Source organism: Perissodus microlepis, chromosome 7 (genome assembly GCF_051167445.1).
Source record: "Perissodus microlepis isolate ML-2025 ecotype Zambia chromosome 7, ASM5116744v1, whole genome shotgun sequence".
NCBI classification, from domain to species: Eukaryota; Metazoa; Chordata; class Actinopteri; order Cichliformes; family Cichlidae; genus Perissodus; species Perissodus microlepis.
Genome location: NC_140467.1, coordinates 33091894 through 33111185, shown reverse-complemented (window position 1 = coordinate 33111185; position 19292 = coordinate 33091894). Strand labels below are relative to the sequence as shown.

General features: G+C 38.3%; 1 protein-coding gene across 7 annotated transcripts in view; it reads right to left on the bottom strand.

The window, feature by feature from the left end:
• Positions 1-75: 75 nt before the first annotated feature.
• Positions 76-19292, bottom strand: part of cacna1bb (calcium channel, voltage-dependent, N type, alpha 1B subunit, b) — a 220527-nt gene continuing 201310 nt past the window's right edge. For 6 of the 7 annotated variants that reach the window (XM_084934715.1, XM_084934713.1, XM_084934719.1 and 3 more), the window contains 10 exons: positions 17693-17798; positions 17461-17568; positions 16832-16941; positions 15002-15171; positions 14403-14532; positions 14205-14315; positions 10979-11017; positions 8405-8669; positions 6444-6667; positions 76-5024 (listed from right to left, as the gene is read on the bottom strand). In XM_084934715.1, coding sequence (XP_084790841.1) covers positions 4461-5024; positions 6444-6667; positions 8405-8669; positions 10979-11017; positions 14205-14315; positions 14403-14532; positions 15002-15171; positions 16832-16941; positions 17461-17568; positions 17693-17798 — 1827 coding nt within the window. In that variant the 3' untranslated portion in view covers positions 76-4460. The remainder of the gene's footprint in view (positions 5025-6443; positions 6668-8404; positions 8670-10978; positions 11018-14204; positions 14316-14402; positions 14533-15001; positions 15172-16831; positions 16942-17460; positions 17569-17692; positions 17799-19292) is intronic. The other variant, XM_084934717.1, reaches the window with a different exon arrangement.

The window sequence follows — 19292 nt, the reverse complement described above, 5'->3', positions numbered from 1 at the left end:
GTTAGCTCTAATAAAATGGTAAATAATACCAAACTCAATCAAGAGACATTTCAAGGAAATCTTCAGACACCGACATTTCATAATCATACCTCTTTATTCAATGACTTATATTCATACAAAATCTATAGGTAGAGTCCAAATGACTGCAGGAGAGACAGTCAAGTAACAGATCAGGCAGCGAAGGATCAGCCACTCCAGAACCTCTAATCTGCTTCCACTTTGGTGGTTCTGTGAGAAAATGTTATTCAAGCTTGTTTTCTTTTTTTTCTTTACCTGAAACCGATACATCGTTTGTTTAGATAATCAGAAAATACAACCAAGGAACGAATTGTACAAATCATGGACATAATGAAGCCAAACAATACTTCTATTATTATTATCTTTGTTTCTTTTCTTTTTTTTTTTATAGCACATGCACATTTTCTTTTGAGAACATGCAAAGAGGACATGTCCAGAGGGGGGTGGGAGGGGAGCTTTAGAAAACTGGAAGAGGAAAACTTGGCACCCTGGTTACGTAGGGCTCACTGGAGGTTTGAAAATAAGGTCTTTGACATAAACACAAATCTCTGCCCCAATATAGCAACTTGCAATGAGACAACAAGCAATCTATTGTTGCCCCGATGAAGAACAGAGTCACACCTTTATGGTCTAAAATCCCGTGAGATCCATCAAGTAGATTGCACAATTAAGAGAAAAAAATTAAAACTGTATCTGGATAAAATCAGACCGGGTTAGAATATTTGCAAATAATTTGCATGTTTATAAACTTGCCAGAACAAAATAGGCACAGAGGTTTTGTACTATAATAAAAGCAGGAGGTTTTTGAGATATCAGATAACAAGGACTATAATCATCACCTCCATGGTTGATATAAGAAACAAATTCTTGCCTATTTTCAAAGCTTTACAACCTAATGTATAGCAGTGTACATTTAAGTAGCAGGCTGTCATTAAAGAGAACTCTTTCAGCCATGTACTTTAAAGGATAGGGCTGGCCATGTTCTGCAGTATTCCTATTTGGAAGCCAATAAAAGAACTAAACAAAGAGTGGATTTAAGTATTCTCTGTGTATTCAAAACTGCTGCCCAGAAACGATTTAAAATTCATTAGTGAACCACACGCTTGCACTGGGTGACACTTTCCTTCCTTTCCTAAACAACAGTTCAAGTCCCACAAACACTTTCTTACTATCCAATAATTTTAATACTCAAATTTGTGACAAAATAACAGTTTTCAGTGACTTTTCTTAGGATATTTATGAATGTGTAGATTCTGTAGGTAACCAATATTTTTGATACTGTAAGTTAACTGGATTATATAGTATGGTTTATATATTACATATTCCTTTATTGACCTCTCATGTTTAAACGCGCTTAAGATGCATGTAGCTAAATCAAAATAAAGCACTGGCCCTACATCTTAAGTTAGATTTAAAACTTTGCTAAATGTGACTCAGAATAAAATATAGGATTCATTTAACAAGAACAAAATTTAGGAAAAAGAAAAATAATTAATGTGTTTTTTTGGATCAGTTTATGTGGTTTAGTTGAGGCTCTAATTGAACATTAAAAAAAACCCTTTTGTTGTTAGCATCACGAGCAAACTAATACATGCAAGCTAGCCTGTTAGAAATGCTTGTACTGGACCTCATGTTGGTTTTCACTGCTGCAATTCATATTGAAATACAAAATACACCAGGCCTTGTGTACAGTTGTAGTACCAGTTTCATTAATCCCACAAAATTTTGGCTGAAATTCAGTTTTCATTTAATTTACACTTCACAATCCTATTGTCAGCTAGCAGATCAAGCTACTCATGAGCATTTTGGCTAACCTTACGATACAGAAAATAATATCTCTGACATCTAGTATTTTTAACACTTTTAAAGGACTGATTGATGAAATGTTAATGCCTTAATTTTAGATAATAAGTGACCATGCTCTAAAAATGAACAGTTAAAGACAGATCGGTGCCCTAATGTAGCAAAAGTGATATTGGAAGATAAATTGACATTTTTAGTCCACAGAGGTAAAAGAATGGCATCAGTTAGAGATGTAGGCAATCATAACCCAGTGTGCTTAAACAATGAAGTAGCATCACATAACCAGAATTACCAGATCGCTGCATTTTATTAGTTAACCCCCCCCCCCCCCCCGATTCTTTTAATATTAATATTCTGCATTTTATATATTCTTTAATATATTCTTACATTATTTATATATGTTTTAATATTCAAAAAAATTATAGTGAAATATAAAAATGAGATGACAGAACAGGAAATGTCAGGCTGGTTATCCTTTTCATCAGAAAGCTCCAAAGTCATTGCAACAGAGATTTTTCAATATTCGTTTTCAAGAAGGTTTTAAGATTACATTTGCACTAATTTTATATGCACTTTTTAACTTTCTAAAGATCAATATAGAGCTGGAAATGTTTGCCAACAAATTACTAGCACCAACCCAACTAGTTTTTAAGTTGAAAAACATTTCTAAAGTCTACAGTAACTAAGTTTAAAAAAATAATTGAAAAAAATACTCTACAAACACAAAATGTAAGATATGAAATTTATAAAATTATATTTTGTTATCTATTCAGAAAGGTTGCCATTGCTAGTTGTATAAATGGGCTTCAGGCTAATAAAGCACAGAAAGAACTGAGTTTTGGTTTGAAATTTGTTGACTGTAAAGAAAATAGAGTATTGAAAGCCTTATTCTGTGAGGATTTATACCCTGCCCAGTTGGAAGAGGTAAAGATTCAGAGGAGTTGGTACAGGTCTGGTTCAGGTCTCACTTTTGAGTGACATAAAACCACTTCATTAACAATCTGAAGAATCTGGCTCTCACAGCAAGTTTAAAAACCACTACAATTATTTAAAAATACAACTTGACCCAAGTCTGGAAAGAGAAGAACACAGTTTTATATTTTGGGTGGTTCTATCTGAGTAGGCGTCGTGCAGTCAACTTGCAAACCTCAAACATGCCCTGTGAATTCACTTATATCCGCTTGGATACCATTCGTGCCTTTAGTGTGTGTTGTCAGTTAACTGTACATCATATGATACATTTACAATTTACAGCTCTTCACACATGAATGTAAAATTTGGTCACAGTCACACTAAAGCCTGAATCTGGAGTTTCCAGAGGGTAAAGCTACAGGGCGGATGAAGTGTCGTCTTGTTGCATAGCCCTACTTTAAGTCAACAGTCAGCAGCAACAACACAACTCTTTATTGTACCTATAAATATGCACACAGGTACCCTCACGCAAAACTTTGTCTGAGGAAAGATTAGAAGATAGGAAACCCGTGAAATTTGGGCAAATATGGCCAAGAAGGGATTTGCTTGAGGAGGCAGATATGTCTGGATGTGAGATTCATGTTCAGAAAATCATAAAAAAAATGGCACTTTTCCCCTCATTCAGAGAATGTTTTCCACCAAATGTCTGGCAGTATATCTGAAAGAGAAAGGCAAATGCTTACCACACACCCTCAGGCAAAAGTACAGACACTATTTTTGACAACCCTGGCATGCACTACACTTTGGATCTCTAATTTGAATCTTCCTACGAAAAGATTCATCACAAAAGAAATGTTTTGTTTTGTTTTTGATTTTTTGCTTTCAGCCCAGATTCAAACACAAGTTTTGTTCTGACCACGTTTTTTTTGTTTTTGCTTTTGCTTTTTTTTAGCTACACCCAACCTCCACTGACCCAAAGTCAGGCTCCATTTTAATACATTGTGGTAAAAGAGGCACTTAGTAGTTAGCCACTTAATGTCAAAAACGAGTTGTTCTAGTCCCTATGTGCTCTCACAAAATTACATCTGGGAGATTTTACAAAAGTGGGATTCTAAAAACTCAACTCTGGTCTTATCTTAAGTCATTGTGTGACTTTTGTGTTTACTGGGTGTTATGACAGAATTTTAAGACATACATTAAAAACAAAAAGCTTTCCTAATCTGCTCTGGTAAAGATGTGCTGCAATACAATAAAGAAACAAACCAGGAGAAAGCAAGAGAGAGAAATTTGGTAACAAAATAAGACATACAGCAATAAAAAGTGTGGTGTGGGCAGTCATATCAATGTCGGGGATGAGCATCAGTCTAAAGCACAAACAACAGGGATATTTTGGCTTTTGTCTTCTTCTCCACTGAATATACTGGCCAAGGCAAAATACTTGAGAGCCTCCACATGTGCGCTAATTCCAGTGCAAGTAAAGGGGTTAGAAAAAGTCAGTGTTTTTTTCTTGAAATTGGTTGATATATTAAAAAGACAGTAACACTAAAAAGCTGTAATTATTTCTGATCCCCTCTCAGAGCGCTTTCCACTGACTTTCCCTCATCGTGTTTTCTTCTGTATCAGTCGCCTGGCCTCCTGTTGTACCAGCTCCTGACCTGAGCGCTGAGCAGCACTCATGAGCTGCCCCATTCTAGCTAACAGCAGGCTTTCTAAAATTTTCTGCCACGCTAGCACCAGTCATCCTCCTCCCTCTCCCTGAGACTTCCTGCTCCTCTATTCCCAGGCCCAGACGAAGAGTTGACCCCAAGAGTGAAGTGGTACCCGTTAGGCATGACCACTGCTCGGCCCTGTGTGGTGGGTGCTGTGACGGGTGTAGCAGTAGTTGGGTAAGATGCGGAGGCTGTAGAGGAGGCAGCAGTTCTGGCAGAGCGGCCTCCTCCTTGGCTGCTTACAGCATCCTGGAAGTCCTCCTCATCAAGGATAGCCTTCTGAGACGAGTCCTGCTGCCGGTTTAAATTAGGGTCAGACCCAATTCGAGTAATTGGTATTGGGGACTCCTCGTAGGCTCCGAGTAAGCGATCGTGCTCTGAAAGACCACGGCTGAAGCGAGTCTGGTGCCCTGTTGTAGCCATGATGGCACTGGATGGGAGATTGGAGGAGTTGGCAGTCTTGTAGGCCACAGCGGGACGAGGGGTGAGGGGCGTCTGGGGGAGCTGCCTGCGACCACGACCCGGTGTGCTTGAACCAGATGGAAGTGTCCCGTGGCCAGATTTAACCACACTGCCGCCATGCTGAGAAAGGAAAGACTGAATGATTTAGTTGCACAACAGCGACTTTGAAAGATTAATCCTTTTTTTTTTTTAGCTTTAATGTTTGTTATTTGTTCACCTGTCCATACGTCCTGTAAAGACATCCCTTCTTTATGTTATCTAAAAGCACAATAAGCCACATGGGCACAAATATACAGACCAATGTTACTATGAGAAGGCAGCAGTTTTGTTGCTGTAGTTGCAGACACAAGGGAGGTCCAAGCTGAAACCATTAATTAGGACTGAGTTGCATAAAAGCATAAAAGCCTTTTAAGAACCCCCCCCCCCCCAGAAGTGTTTCTGGGGACACAATAATGAGATGGACCAGATGGGGAAGTGACAGAAACCAAAACATTTCAGTTTTTGCAGCATTTTTTTTTTCTGTTTTCGTTGTGTTTTGTGTGCGTTTGCAGCATTTTTCTGTTTGCTGGTGTTTTCTTAAGTTGCAGTCCATGTGACCTTTCAGTGCCACCATATTAAACCCTAGTGGGGTTGTCCCTTTGAAGGTGGTCCTTAGAGTCACTGATCCATTCTGTCATCATATGAGTCACATGAACCAAGGAATTGGTCATTATGGTCACATGAGCCAAGGTGTGAATTCTTTGAGGTACTACTGCCCCACCTTGCAATCAATTGAGTTATTAAGGTCATGTGGACCAAGGTGTAACTGGGGGCTAAATGCCTGTAATGCGATCTCAGGACCACCATAAAGGTGAAAAACTTTTTTAAAACTGAAGTCTCTCAGATTAAAGGTGGAACATCTTCATGAACCTAAAAAGAATTACAACTGCCTTCTAACTCAACGGTTTAGGACTTCCTTTGGGATGGTGCACAACCTGATGAATGTTGGCTAAAAAAAAAAAAAAAAAAGTATGAACATGCTCCCAAACTCATTCCTCGGATGACATGGACTTGGATACTGTGGACAGCTTAACTGAATATTGCTGAAAAGTGCCTGGTTATAGTTGGAAACACACCTTTCATGATCAGAGAGTTGTTGTCTGCTCTCTGTAAACACAGAGCACAGAGGACTTCCATGGAGAGATCTATAAATATCCGCCATTCTGGAGAAGATCTGAACATGCCTGAGAGGATGAACTTTAATGGGAGATTGCCCAAATCAGGTTTTGATGGAACTCTTCCCAGAACTTACTGATCATTCCTCATACAGCGTGATCACTCAAATAATTTTTTTTGAAAAACTTAAACATCAAATTATTAAACAAATCTAGAGGCTTTCATTGTTGATTAAGCTCAAAATTGCAATTTAAATGGGTGTTGATGCAAATGTGGATGTAGATTGACTAAGCTGTAAGTCAGGCCACTGTTTGAATACATACAGACTGCATAACAAGCAAGCTGTTAATCACTAAGCCACATACAGTTTGGCAGGTAACTCACCTGTCTGAGGAAACCAGAGTCCTGTCCCTCTCCTGGAGACGTGGATCGGCTGGGACCAGCTGACTTGGTGTGGCTCTGCTCCCTGCTGCCGTAACGCTCACAGGAATAGTAGCGCTGCTTCTCTCCCGCTGAGGAGTGGTGCCTCCTCTCATGGGGCCGACTGCGGTCCCGTTCCCTTGCTCGCTCTCTGGACAGTCCTTCAGCTGAGGGGTCGGTAAATGAATCTGGAGGATGGTACCATCAAAATTGTATATAAATAAAGTTATGTGATTATTATATTATCCTACTGGATAACAGTATCTTGGGGTCTTGTTCACAAAGTTAAAAAGACAAGATTGAAAGATGGATTGGTGAAACTTGCCAATACGTTGTGGTGAAGAGAGAGATGAGCATAAAAATGACCCTGTTGAGTTACTATTCAATCTACATTCCTACCCCCACCTATAGTCATGAGCTCTGGATAGAATGAATGAGGACTGAAAGAATGAAACTGTGGATACAAGCAGCAGAAATGAGTTTCCTGCAAAGGGTGAGAAGCTCGGACATTTGAGCAGCCCACTATTCCACACTGAATTTGGGATTTTCTAGGGTTTACAAAGAATGGTCCAAAAAAGAGAGCAGCAGCTGTGATTTTCTTTTCTTTTTTTTTTGTTTTAATCAATGAAAGAAAGTCAAGCTTTCACATTAATATACAATTTCATTTGTAAGGTTTTGGAACAGAGCATTCACAGGAGACCTTTATGAAGTGCTAAGGTACAGACAGGAAAAGAAATCCCCAGCAAAATTCATCTAATCATATGGAAAGACTGACATGAGAAACTCCTGACTGAAGCACTGCAGAAAACCCTTCACCTACATAACCCGATCATGGAACTTTAATCCTATGAAGAATTTCAGCAGCAATGCCTGAAAGGAAAAGTTTGGATTGCTATCTGTTTCTCTATTGAAGTGATGCCAAGTTCTGGTATTAAAATAGTCTCCTTGTAGATTAAAAGCTAACTAATTAATCAATCATTCAACACTCTTCAATAGTTAGTATATCTACTGAACATTAGTGTTGTAGGTAAGTTTTATAGGATGTGCCGAAAGATCTAAAGTTATCCAAGAAAGAGGACAATTTAATACATAAAAACAGTAAAAAAAAATATTCTTTGTCCAAAACCTAACTAAGGAAGTGTGATGCAGGCAGTTTGACAGCTAAAAATGTCTGTCTAGATATCAGTCAGCCAGTAGCTGGCAGAGGAAAAATCAGGGGATCTTAGATATCATAAACATCTGCGATAAATGTCTTTGTAATCCATCTAACAGCACACATCCATCTTCTTACCAAAATGTTTCGTGTTCTGTAATCCATCACAAACTGCAAAAAATAGTTTTTTTCAAATGGTCATAATTAAGAAACCAGTGGCTGCAAATTCTGACCTTTTGTTCAGTTTACTGCTGTTATATATGGGTACTTTTCATTGTTTCACAAAATGAATGTGTTTTTAGTAGAGACTGGTTGGTTCTTGCTGTTAAATACCTGATTGAGATATTGAACTATAAAAGTTTTCTTTATGTTTTGACATCACAACAGAAATATTTTATTGCTGTTGGCTGAGGATAAACACAGATTTTGTCACCCAAAACAGGTCGCAGCAGACAGCTGCCCCTCCTAAAGCCTGGTTCTGACAAGGCATTGGCTGATTGTTGGAGTTTTCTCTGTATTATTGTATTGTCCCAACCTTACAATACAAAGGGTGTTGAGGACACTGATGTTGTGATTTGGATCTATATAAAATTGAATTGAAATGCTTTATAAGAAAAGTTTCAGTTCAATAAAAGTACAACTGTGGCTATAGAATTATGTTTACTGAATTGAATGATGGGTCGAGACATTTTTAAAGAGTTCTCTTTTGTTATTATGTGCTGTACATTATAAATCAAAAATCTTTACTAATCATATAATAAGAATGCCTCACCAACGGTGCTGGATGGCTGCACTGATGCAGCTCTATCCAGAGACTTCTGCTTCTTGTCTTTGTCCTTATCCCTGCGTCTATGGCAGCGGTGATGGTGGTGATGGTGGTGGGCTCTGTCTTGGCCCTGGACCTGGCCCATCCCTCCAGAGGACTGAGCCTGACTGGGGCGTTCCAGGTCATAGTCCTTCAGCCCGACATCCTGGTAATGGTGCTGTGGTGTCAGCGAGGATGCTGAGCGCTTTATAGGACTGAGGTCCACAATCGGCTGAGAAGGGAAGACAGATGTGTTATGAGACTAGAGCGTGTGAAGCTGGAAGTAGTTGTTTTTACCCAAATCAATTTTACTGAATCACCAAAAATATGCACAACACACAATGAGACAGCCTTTTGTTTAAAGACTGACATTCGATCCCATCTACTCAAAGCACAGATGTTAAAAAAAATTAACAAGAAGGAACAAAAATCTGTCACACAACTTGAAGCTACTGGACTTCACTAGCAACTCTGTTAGTGAACAAAGAAAAGGTGGGGGTGGTGACACTGGCTTTGTGGCATTTTATTCTTTTCCCAAGAGGGTACATCTAACTTTACAAAGAATGTAAATAATGAGTCAATTACTACAAGGTTAGCCTCAAATTAAGGTTGTGGCAGCTTGGGCTGTCAAAATATCAAGTTACTCTGTATTATTGTGGCTAAAGAAATTTATGATCAGGATTATATCTGGGAAAAAGTGATTTTGTTTGTACAGCTTGACTTTTTCATGGTGTTTTGTCTCTTTTGGTAAATGAATTACGTTAGAAATGCCTGTATAGAGGAGATGAGAAAGTCAATAACTGTAACTAGCTAATTGCAGTGTCTTGTGCTTGTGCTTTTGTTTATTATCCACTGTTTTTAAATATCACAATTCCACTACATTGTGAATACCCAGTGCCCAAGTGACAACTTATTGTATCGTTTTTAGCCATCAGGCCTAAAATTTAGTTGCTTGTTGCTTTGCTTTACTCACCATTGAAAACAGACATTCCAACCAACAGCTATATCTTAATCTAATTACTCACATCCATGTGAAGATGATCCAGACACTCATATTTTGCCAAAATATGGCCATGTACACCCAAAGATAGTTTACCTGTGCTACATTCAACCAATTCTGTAGCAGAAACATGCTGGAAACACAGTACTGATGTATCAGTAGTTGTGATTAACTTTACAGAGACATTAGTATTATAAGTATTTATGTCTGTGTCTGCCTGATTAAAATAATTTTCCTTTTTGCTCTGTTTTGGGTCTACTGTACCAGCGCCTGAGAAAATAGGCTCATTAGCTGCTTAGTGAGCCATTATTTTTTACCAGACAGCCTATAATATATAGTGTTTAAAGCAGAATTATATAGAGGTGTGTTGCTTTAAATTTGCACAGTCATCCTTTATTTTCCCCAAAGTACTTTGAATAAATGCCTGGAGGACAGTGACACTCCCTCCAACAAAGTCTTACCTTACTGACCAGTACAGCTACCAGGTAACTTGTGTGATAGGAAGCTGGAACAGCAGCCGAGTTACAACCCCACCTGCTGGTTACTGTGTAGATTTCATTTAATTATTTTAGCCAATCAAAAACATTGTCTTTAATCATACTGTAAGCCCACTAAAAACAGATAAACGGTTGGTGGATAAACGTTTTTTTCTTTCATTTTTTCTTTATTTTTTTGTACATTGGTTGCTGCTTTCACAGACAGCAATAGGTTGGACGTGCTGTTCTTTTTGTTCCTACCTCACAGTCTAGCCTGTAGCAACAGTCACACAACAATATCACAACACTGCCAACAAAATAAAATCTAAATCATATTACCAAGTCAGTTTATCTAGTCCACAGTCTTAAAATCTTACCTCTTAGATTAGTGGTTTAATCTCTCAATTCTTCCTGTCTCTATTCACACCACTGGAAGAAACAGTGATGTGATAGAAAGGTTTTCTGTCTTTTAATAGAGAACATGCCTTCAACTAAGAGGCTATAAAAGATTCGATTTTGTCTGGAAAAATAAGATTTTAAGACCAAACATGACAACAAATGACAGATAAAGTTGGAGAAGGTTTTAAAAAGAAAACCTTTTAGATAGCAGAAAAGCAGCAGTACCGTCTCAACCTTGTGTTTCTTTTTTAAAGACCACACTAACTCACAAGCAAAAACTACACACTAGATAACAACACTTACATACATACACCCATTTTTACCAAAGTGTAGTACTGTACTGCTGTAACTAATGACTGAAAAGCAGGACAGAGTGCTTGACATACCTCAGTTAAACATACAAATGCTTTTTCTGGGTATGTTTAACGGCTAATACTGGGTTTTAATGTGTTTACTGTGTCTATCAACAGTCTAATGGGATGAGCAGTTATTAAACTGTGAGGTGGGGGTCATTTTATCAATGATGGTGGGGAGGGTGTGAACTCCTGTGATGAGAGGAGCACATGGAGGTAAACAGACATGAGAAAAGAAGAAAAAAAAGAGGGTGTGGACAAGAGGAGGAGAGAGGAGAAGAAAGAGAGGTGTGGCACAACAGGTGGTACATACTGCCAGGTGGGTCCCAGGGGCGTGGCGAGGGTGGCTCCGCTATCAGACAGCACACACAAGAGGAGGTGGGCAAAACATTAGCAGTGAGCATCGAAATCAGGAGAAAGGGAAGACAGAAAAGGAGAGCAGAATCTGAAGAAGGATGAGTCAGTTGATATTCTGCATTATATTTCTGTCAATGAAAAGACCAAAACCAACAATGTGTTCATCCTGCTTGTCAACGCACACATGTGTCATCATTACCAGACAGAGACATCGACTGTATGGAAACTACCACAAAATGTGGTTTTTAGTCATTTTAATACTTAACGGCTGTCTGTATGTGGACAGGAAGAAACAGTCATGTGATAGAAAGTCTTTCAAACTTTTAATACTGAAAAAGTAAAAGGTTAGATTTTGTCTGGAAAAACAACAAATGGCAGATGTGTGTCATTTGTATAAAGCCACAAACTTTACAGGTGTGTAGCTGATATCAGGCATAGCATTAGTTTTATACAAGCCATGGAGACCAGATCAGCTATGTCAGCTGATCTCAATGACAACACACTTTTTCTTTCCTTCTTCACATTTAAATGGCAAATCTCACATCAATGCCACGTCTGTTGTCATTGATACCCACTTTGTTTCGTATAGGGGCCTTACTGCAGCTCTCTCTGCCTCTGGCTGCAATATCATGCCATGCCATCAAGTCGAAATTATTGCAGATGGAATAACAATCTTCTTTTTGATCAAAGCGATCCGGACTCCTGACTGAAATGAAGGCTGAGTTCAAAGATGGATGTGGTAGGAACTCACTGAATACTTTGGTCTGAGCATAAGCATGGTGATGGGCACTGCAGATGGTGTGAATCATGTCCTGAATTTGAAATTAACTTTGCCCATATGTGTGGTGGCTCACAGTAGCGTATGGTGTTCAGGTGGGAGGAGAGGATCTAACAGGGGGGAGGTGCTCAAAACCAGGCTTAGGGGTGATGAGAACAATGTCTTATAACATGTTCTGCTCAATCTGTTGCCAGTCTTATGATTTTTTTGCAATAAGAATAAGGTGCAGTTGATGTGTTCAAATGCTTTTAAAAGACAATTAAGTAGAAAAGTGTACAAAATTGTCTCTTTATCATGTGTTCACATTGTTCTGCTTTGTGACTTCCAAGAGAAGCTGCTTCTTCTGTAATGTTGCCTCCTTGGAGTATTTTTATTTACCACAAACTCATGTATATTTCACTTCACTAAGCCCTATTGCAATCGGTACCTCTGTATGTACGCCAGCTACATTTGAGCTACATTTTTGTGTCTTTAAAAACATTAAAAAAGCATCAAAAATGTGTATTGATATCCCGCTAAATACGACATTTGCAGTATTTACTCATACTTGATTCATCTTTGCTCTAAAAACAAGTATTAGAAAAAGTGTAAAATATTAATCTATGAACTTGCACATTGTTGGGTTTGATCCTTTGCAAAAATTTCTTAACAGAAATGAAACACAGAGTAACTCCAGCCTGGTCCGTTAAAATAGAGAGAGCGTGAGAAATCAAAATGCAACATAAACATAAGGAAAGCACATGTTACGTGTTGTGGAAGAGAGCAGAATGACAGAGACAGACACACAAACGCAGACAGGCAAACGGCAAGGCCAAACTGACAAGATCTGACAGGTGGAAAAATCCAGAAACACAGAAATGATGGACAAAAAATTTATCTTAACATGACATCCATATGCAGCAGCCACGAGCAGCTACTGTAACTCACAAAAGTGAAATAATTAATAATGGTTGCTAAAAAAAGTGCATGTCATAAAAATGAACAAATTAGTGCAGTCACGCAAAACTCAGACGTTCTTGTAGGTGAGCGTGATTACAGTAAATATCATAAAAATGTAAGAAAATTATAGGACTTTAAAATTTCAACTAGACCAGTCAGCATCAAACTGGTTTCCTTGACAACAAGCCAGTTTGATTTTTATGCCAGCTTTTTCAATCTGTATTGCAAAAACAAAAACTGAAAGATACCTAATTTTAATGTTATATGATAATCATGCAGCATATGGTTTATGACCTTTTCTAATATAACTATGTAAAGTGTTAACATTTGTCTCTAAATTGACTGCACTACGGTCACATGACTTCACCACCTAACCTCCTATGTTAGCTATGATATAGCTTCTCATTCAGCTGTTTGGTAGCAGACCTATTTTTATGTTCTAGAATGAAATGCGTAGTGTATTTAATGTAAAATCTTTGAAGTTTACATTAAATACACTTATCAATTCATGCATTTAACAAAAAACTCACTGTTTTAGAGACAACTGAACTGGAGTAACTGGTGCAAAATGCCAAATCATTTCTGGGTTTTAAGACCCATCCCTGCAGCACTCTACACTCATAGAAATGCATATTATAAAATACTTTATTTTAGTGTTTTGGTTGCAGGAGATATAAACTTAAAGTTAAACATCTTAGGTAATGTGCTTAGCTGTTTCCATTCAGACATTTACAAAAGAAAAGCATTACTGTCATGTCTGTGCATTATGTGAGCTTTTAATATCTGAGACGTCATATCTAAGGTTTATCTATCACTTTTCTTTAAAAGAGATTTCAAGCTTGTCATGCTTTAAGAACTCTCAGTACTGTATCTCATCTGGTTATTGCCTTGGTAATATCATTGCCTTTTCTACATCAGTACAAATTAACAAAACCTTCTATCGCATCAAAGGTAGAGTAAATTGTTGTTTCTACACTGGATGCATTTTAGTTAATGGATTCGGTAACGAGCGAGCTATGATCAAAGTACAGAAACCAAAAAATTAGACGCAGTATTTTATAGTTCCAAATATTTTTGTCCCTGCCAGGTGTGATAGCTCCTCTCAGTTAGTGTGAAGCTGCTTCCTGTTAACTAATTTCCTCTATCTGCATATTTATTGTATCTTTTATTCTTTACACATCTCCATGCTGAATTTCCTCCTTGGTAAAATATCTGAAATTCTCAGGGGAGGTCAACAGGCTGAATTGATGCGGACTGACAGAGAGCCACTGCTTCCGGCTGCATTCTCTAACCAGTAACCCTTCAGCAGCCCATCAGCCTTTTTCAGTCTATTTTATCTAAAAAAAAAAAAAGTTGCACAATTTCTGGACTAAAACAAGAATCTAGAAAACAAAAAAGTATTGTAAGATTCTTCCTGTGAGTAGTAAAACAAGAGGCATGACCTCATGAGCACCAGAGAGCTTACGTAGTATTCAGCATTTAGTCGGGGAAGAGAGGCTGCTCTGCAGTGACCTTCCAGGCTGGGATATGCCTCTGCATCTGAAGTGTTCTCCACTTGCTTCAGTTCAACCTGTTCCTAAAGGAAAGACAACACAGGCATAAGTGCATATACTTAGAGTGTATGTTATATAATAAACATTTTAATGACTGTGATTTTTTTTACCTGAGGTCTTGTTAAATTTTGCACATCCTCCGACTGGCCTCTCTGCAGCTTTCTTCGACTTTTGGGCCTCTGTGAAGCCTGAGAAACATCTCCAGACTGGGAATGTTTTATGGCAGTCCTCTGGTTGAGTCTGTGCAAGAAACAAAGACTCTGACTGTAATATCGGATGCTGTCAGCGGTGCAGTGTCAAGGAGGTTTTACTTCAGGTCTGTAGTTTAATTCCAGTCATTCTGAGTCTGCTGGATTCAGATGAACTCATTGATTTCAGTTTGATTTCCTCAAATAAAACTGTAAACAATTCAAACCCTGCTAGGTTATAATGGCCAGGGGTGTGGTTTAATATGAACAGGAAAAAGAAATCAAAATAACTCAATCTGGCTGCCGTTGTATCTGGTTTGCCTGCAAATGTTTCACAGATCAACAGTTTATGGCTTTTTCTGAGCATCTGTTTGTGCAACGTGCATCGTGTGGAGAACCTCGAACAATCTGAGTCAGCTGTCTAATGAGGGAGTAATTCTTTGCAATGATATTCTTTGCAATGCTGATGACTCCCAGCTTGTCATTCCTTCATTTGGAACGACATAGATAAAGTCACTTACATTGTGTCCTTGTTAATCAAGGTGTTGGTGTTGGTGGTGGTAGCTGTCGAGGCCTCTGGTTTCTTTTCAGGCTCAGGTGAGAGGACTTGTTTGGGCCTGGAGAACGGTGGTTCTATTTCCTGTATGCGAGTGAATGGCAGTACAGGACGGAACAAGGACCCCAATTTACTCTGGAGAAAGAAGGATAGCAGAGAGTTGAAAAAAGATCAGTGGAGAAAATATTAAAGCTAGTATAATTATATTTAAATCTACTTATTAACACATCTAACACGTACAAAGGTTAATGCTATAGACTATTTTTTTCATCTTAATTTTAAGCCAACCATCATTTCCTAACAGGGCATGTATTGAAACACGTGCAAAAAGGCATGCAAATATTTAAGGCAAAAACAGAATTTGTATAGTTTTATCAAGGTTGAAAGTCAGTATTTGGTACAACCACCTTTATTCTTTAACACAGCTTGAACTCTCTAAGACGAACTTTCTTCAACTAGTCTTCAGAAATAGTTCTCCGGGCTTCTTGAAAGACACTGAAAGCTCTTATTTGGATGTTGGCAGATGATCCCACACTGCTTCAATACTGTTGAGGTCTGGGCTCCTCTGAGGCCGATTCATGACTGATAGTGTTTCATTGTGTGTTTTTCTATCCAGGTATGCTTTTGCTGCACTGGCATTGTGTTTGGGATCATTATCCTGCTGAAAAATGAAGCCACTCCCAATCAAGTGCTTTCTAGATGTTAATGCATGATGGATCAAAATCTGATGGTACTTTTCTGGTTTCATCAGATTTGACCACACCCCATACACCACTGGCTTAAATGCAATGACACTGAGCAATGACAGAGCCTTTAATGTGTTTTACAGATGGCTGTAGACACTCACTGTTGTCCTCCAATTGTCCGGTTTCCAGTGCAGTGTAAGTGTTTTGCTAATAGTTCTTTTGGAACAGTTTGATATTGGGCATTTAGTGGGAAATGGGATCGAATTATGTGTTTTTGTTACCGATTGCTAGTAACAAAGTGCCTATACATACAACTAAAAACATAAAGAAGAAGGGGTGGCTCAAGACTTTTACACAGCAACGTAAATGCAACTAAACAAAACCAAAATCTGTAAAACCAAAAGACTAGGTGGTAGAGTTCTGTGATAATTCTCATCATTAAAGACGACACTTTCAAACAACCTGATTTTAAAAAAATCCCTTTTCTGAATTCAAATAGCAGCAGCTTTGTTTCTGTGTTTTGTTTCTTTTCCTTTCCTTTTACTTGAATCCTTCAATTTGTCAAATATCAAAAATCAATGTGTCAAGAAATACTCTGAAGACAAGTCTAAAAAGGACCAAAAGAAGGAAGGAATTCAAGAGGCAATGATACCAAAGAAAGGCGAGCTTTAATTTTAACATGAATAAACAGGAAGGAACAAAAAACCCAGAAACAGCCTGAAGCAAACAAACAAAAGTGAAGGTTGGCAAACAAAAGAATGGGAAGTGACTAAGGCTGGATGATCAGGAAAAACTACTCAAAAATAATATAACCTCACAATGACTTAGAATAAAACTGGAAAGAAACAAAGGAGATGAACACACAGTGGGACGCAAACAGGTTGGATAAAGAAGAGGGTACACAGGCTGCTAAACAGAAGGACTGACATCTAACCAGGGGAACAGGGGACTATAAATACACAAGGAACAAACACGAAACAGGTGCAACCAGTGAGGGCAAGGCAGACAATGGGTGTGACCAAATAGTCTAATTTGCTTAGGATTTTTTCTAACTGGATGAAGTGAGCTGGAGATAATAACGCATGGCTGAATTTTGCTTCGTGATGTACCTGAGGTCCATCTGAAGAATTCTGCTGCTGGAGTCTCTTAGCACGATTCTGCTTATAGAAGTCGTAGATCATTAGAGCCGCATAGACTTTCCCCACAGTCAGCTCGTTATCTAGAAGAGACAAGTGAGAGACAGTTCCTCCAAGTAAGCAGCAGATGGCGACAGAGGAGCAGTAACTCGGGGGGTGAGACTGCAACAGTTTGCAGCAGGATTACTCGAGCAAAACAAAAGAAAACACACGGCAACAAAAACTAATCATCTTATGAAGTAGTTAGTGCACAGTCCACTAGTGACTAGGTAACCGTACAGTGATTTTTAACTTTTTATGGCGAGTATGTCTTCACAACAGATGTGTTTCTTTTTAATGTTCTCACTACAGTAGACACCTTTTTTTTTTTTACTTTAAAAACTAAAATCTGTATATCTCAATAACAGAATTTATTTTATCATTTTAAACTGTTTGTTTTCTTTAATCTAGCCTAACTTTCAAGCTCAAGCAAGAGTGATAAGATAGAAGGAAACAGCCATAGCAAAAACAAAACTTAAAAGGTAAAGTGAGTAAAAATAAAAACCATATAACCAGCAAGAACTAGTAAATCCCATCAAAACCCGCACACAGCTGTAGCTCACATTTATGCGGCGTCACCAGCAGGTCCATGGTCTTCTGTGACAAGTTGGGCCACACTCGGTTTATTTCCCTCTTCAGGTCAGCATCGCACAAACGCTGTGCCAGCATGCCTGAGGATGAGCCCACAAACATGTCACATCGCATCTGCACCAGAGAGTTCAGCGCCATTCACATTCACATCAAAGCTGTCAGGGCAGCTGCAAGGGATTCTGGCTTTTGTAGTTTTAGTCTCACCAGATGCCAGCTTGATCTCCAGGGCTGTGCGAATCAAGGCCATCAGGGTGGAGGTGAAATGCACTGTGTTGTCATCCGCAATTGGCATGTTCATCTTCACCAATCGCTACACAACAAATTAAAGGATTGCTTATCAATGCTGGATTTATCTAATTTTAAAAGATTAAGAAACACCAGAACAACAAAGATTTGTTTTCATTAACTGGTATGATGATCTACAGTTACATGCTGTGGCAGCAAATAATGATTCATGACTATGTTATTTAATATAGACATGATAAGAATAACAAGAGATGCCCATCACAACAGATAAAACAGAAAAATGCAGCAAATGCATCGACTAGAGAATCATTAGTGAGTAAAAGAGTAAATATTTGGGGTGAGGTTAATAAAATAATTTTTGACTCCTATGTTTACTGTAAAATTAAAGTAAAAATGCAAAAAAAAAATTTGAAAAAAGATAAATCAGTCATCACTTTGAATTATTTTAGCCCATCCAAATAAAGATTCACCCTTTTTTGCCACAACCTAACAGCAGTAAACAGAGCCGTTTGTGGCTGCTGTCGTTGCTACGAGACTGCTACATGGCACAGTTCTCCAAAAACCGAAAATATGATTAACTTATAATGCTAAGCACTGTGAGCCTTCACTGCTGCTGCTGCTGCTGGAAACATGCAGCAGCATGTCCTTCATTCTCGAAATAGTCACTTAAGGAGGAGAAAGGAAAGGTCGCTGGTTGGCACGCAGCTCTTTAATCAGTTTGACAGAAAAACCAACCATCAAAATGTTAATGTGCTGAAAATGCTGCAAAAGATAAAAATCAAGCCGGTATTTTCTATGTGCTTATGGTCTGTGGGGTTTATTCCTGCTATAATGTCCTAAAAACACTGAGCAAGGAACAGAAGACGGGGAATTTTGTTTAAAAAAAATACACAAAAAAGGTTCTTGCTTGGTGTATTTAACTTTCACTGAAGCTGCACATTAATTTTATCTGAACATTCAAATGCTTTTTTGCCATAGACTGTACATAAAAGTTATACATAGCCATTATCACTCAACAGTTAATGAGATTCTTTTGTGAAACTTCAAACTCAGCAATTTTGCTGTTGCCGTATTGCCATTTCAAAACTGGATGACTGAGTAGCAGACCTGACTGAACCCAGTGTTTGAGATGACACACTTCCTTTTGCATTCATAGGAGTTCCCCCTGGTGGTCACAGGAAAGAATGCAGGTTTAAGGCACTACATCCATCTTTTATATACATTCTATGGTTCTGTGGTTTCACTTGTCCTCCATCACTTTAGGGCTAAATTACCTTATAGTTACATTACAATAGATACTTTTTTTTCTATAAGGAAAAAAAGTCAAATTTTAGTAAAATTAAAAACTGCACCAACTTTCACTCTGTATTGTTCTCCTACTTGTTCACACCCAACCTGTAATGGTTCTATTTTCTAAATAAAGAATCCAGAGAACCATTTGATTACAGTGATAAATTATCATTGTTCTATGTGAGAACAATGTGAATCTATTTTAATTGGAAATTTGTTTATAATAGAGCTTCCACAACCTCAATTTGCCAGCACCATCAAAATGAGA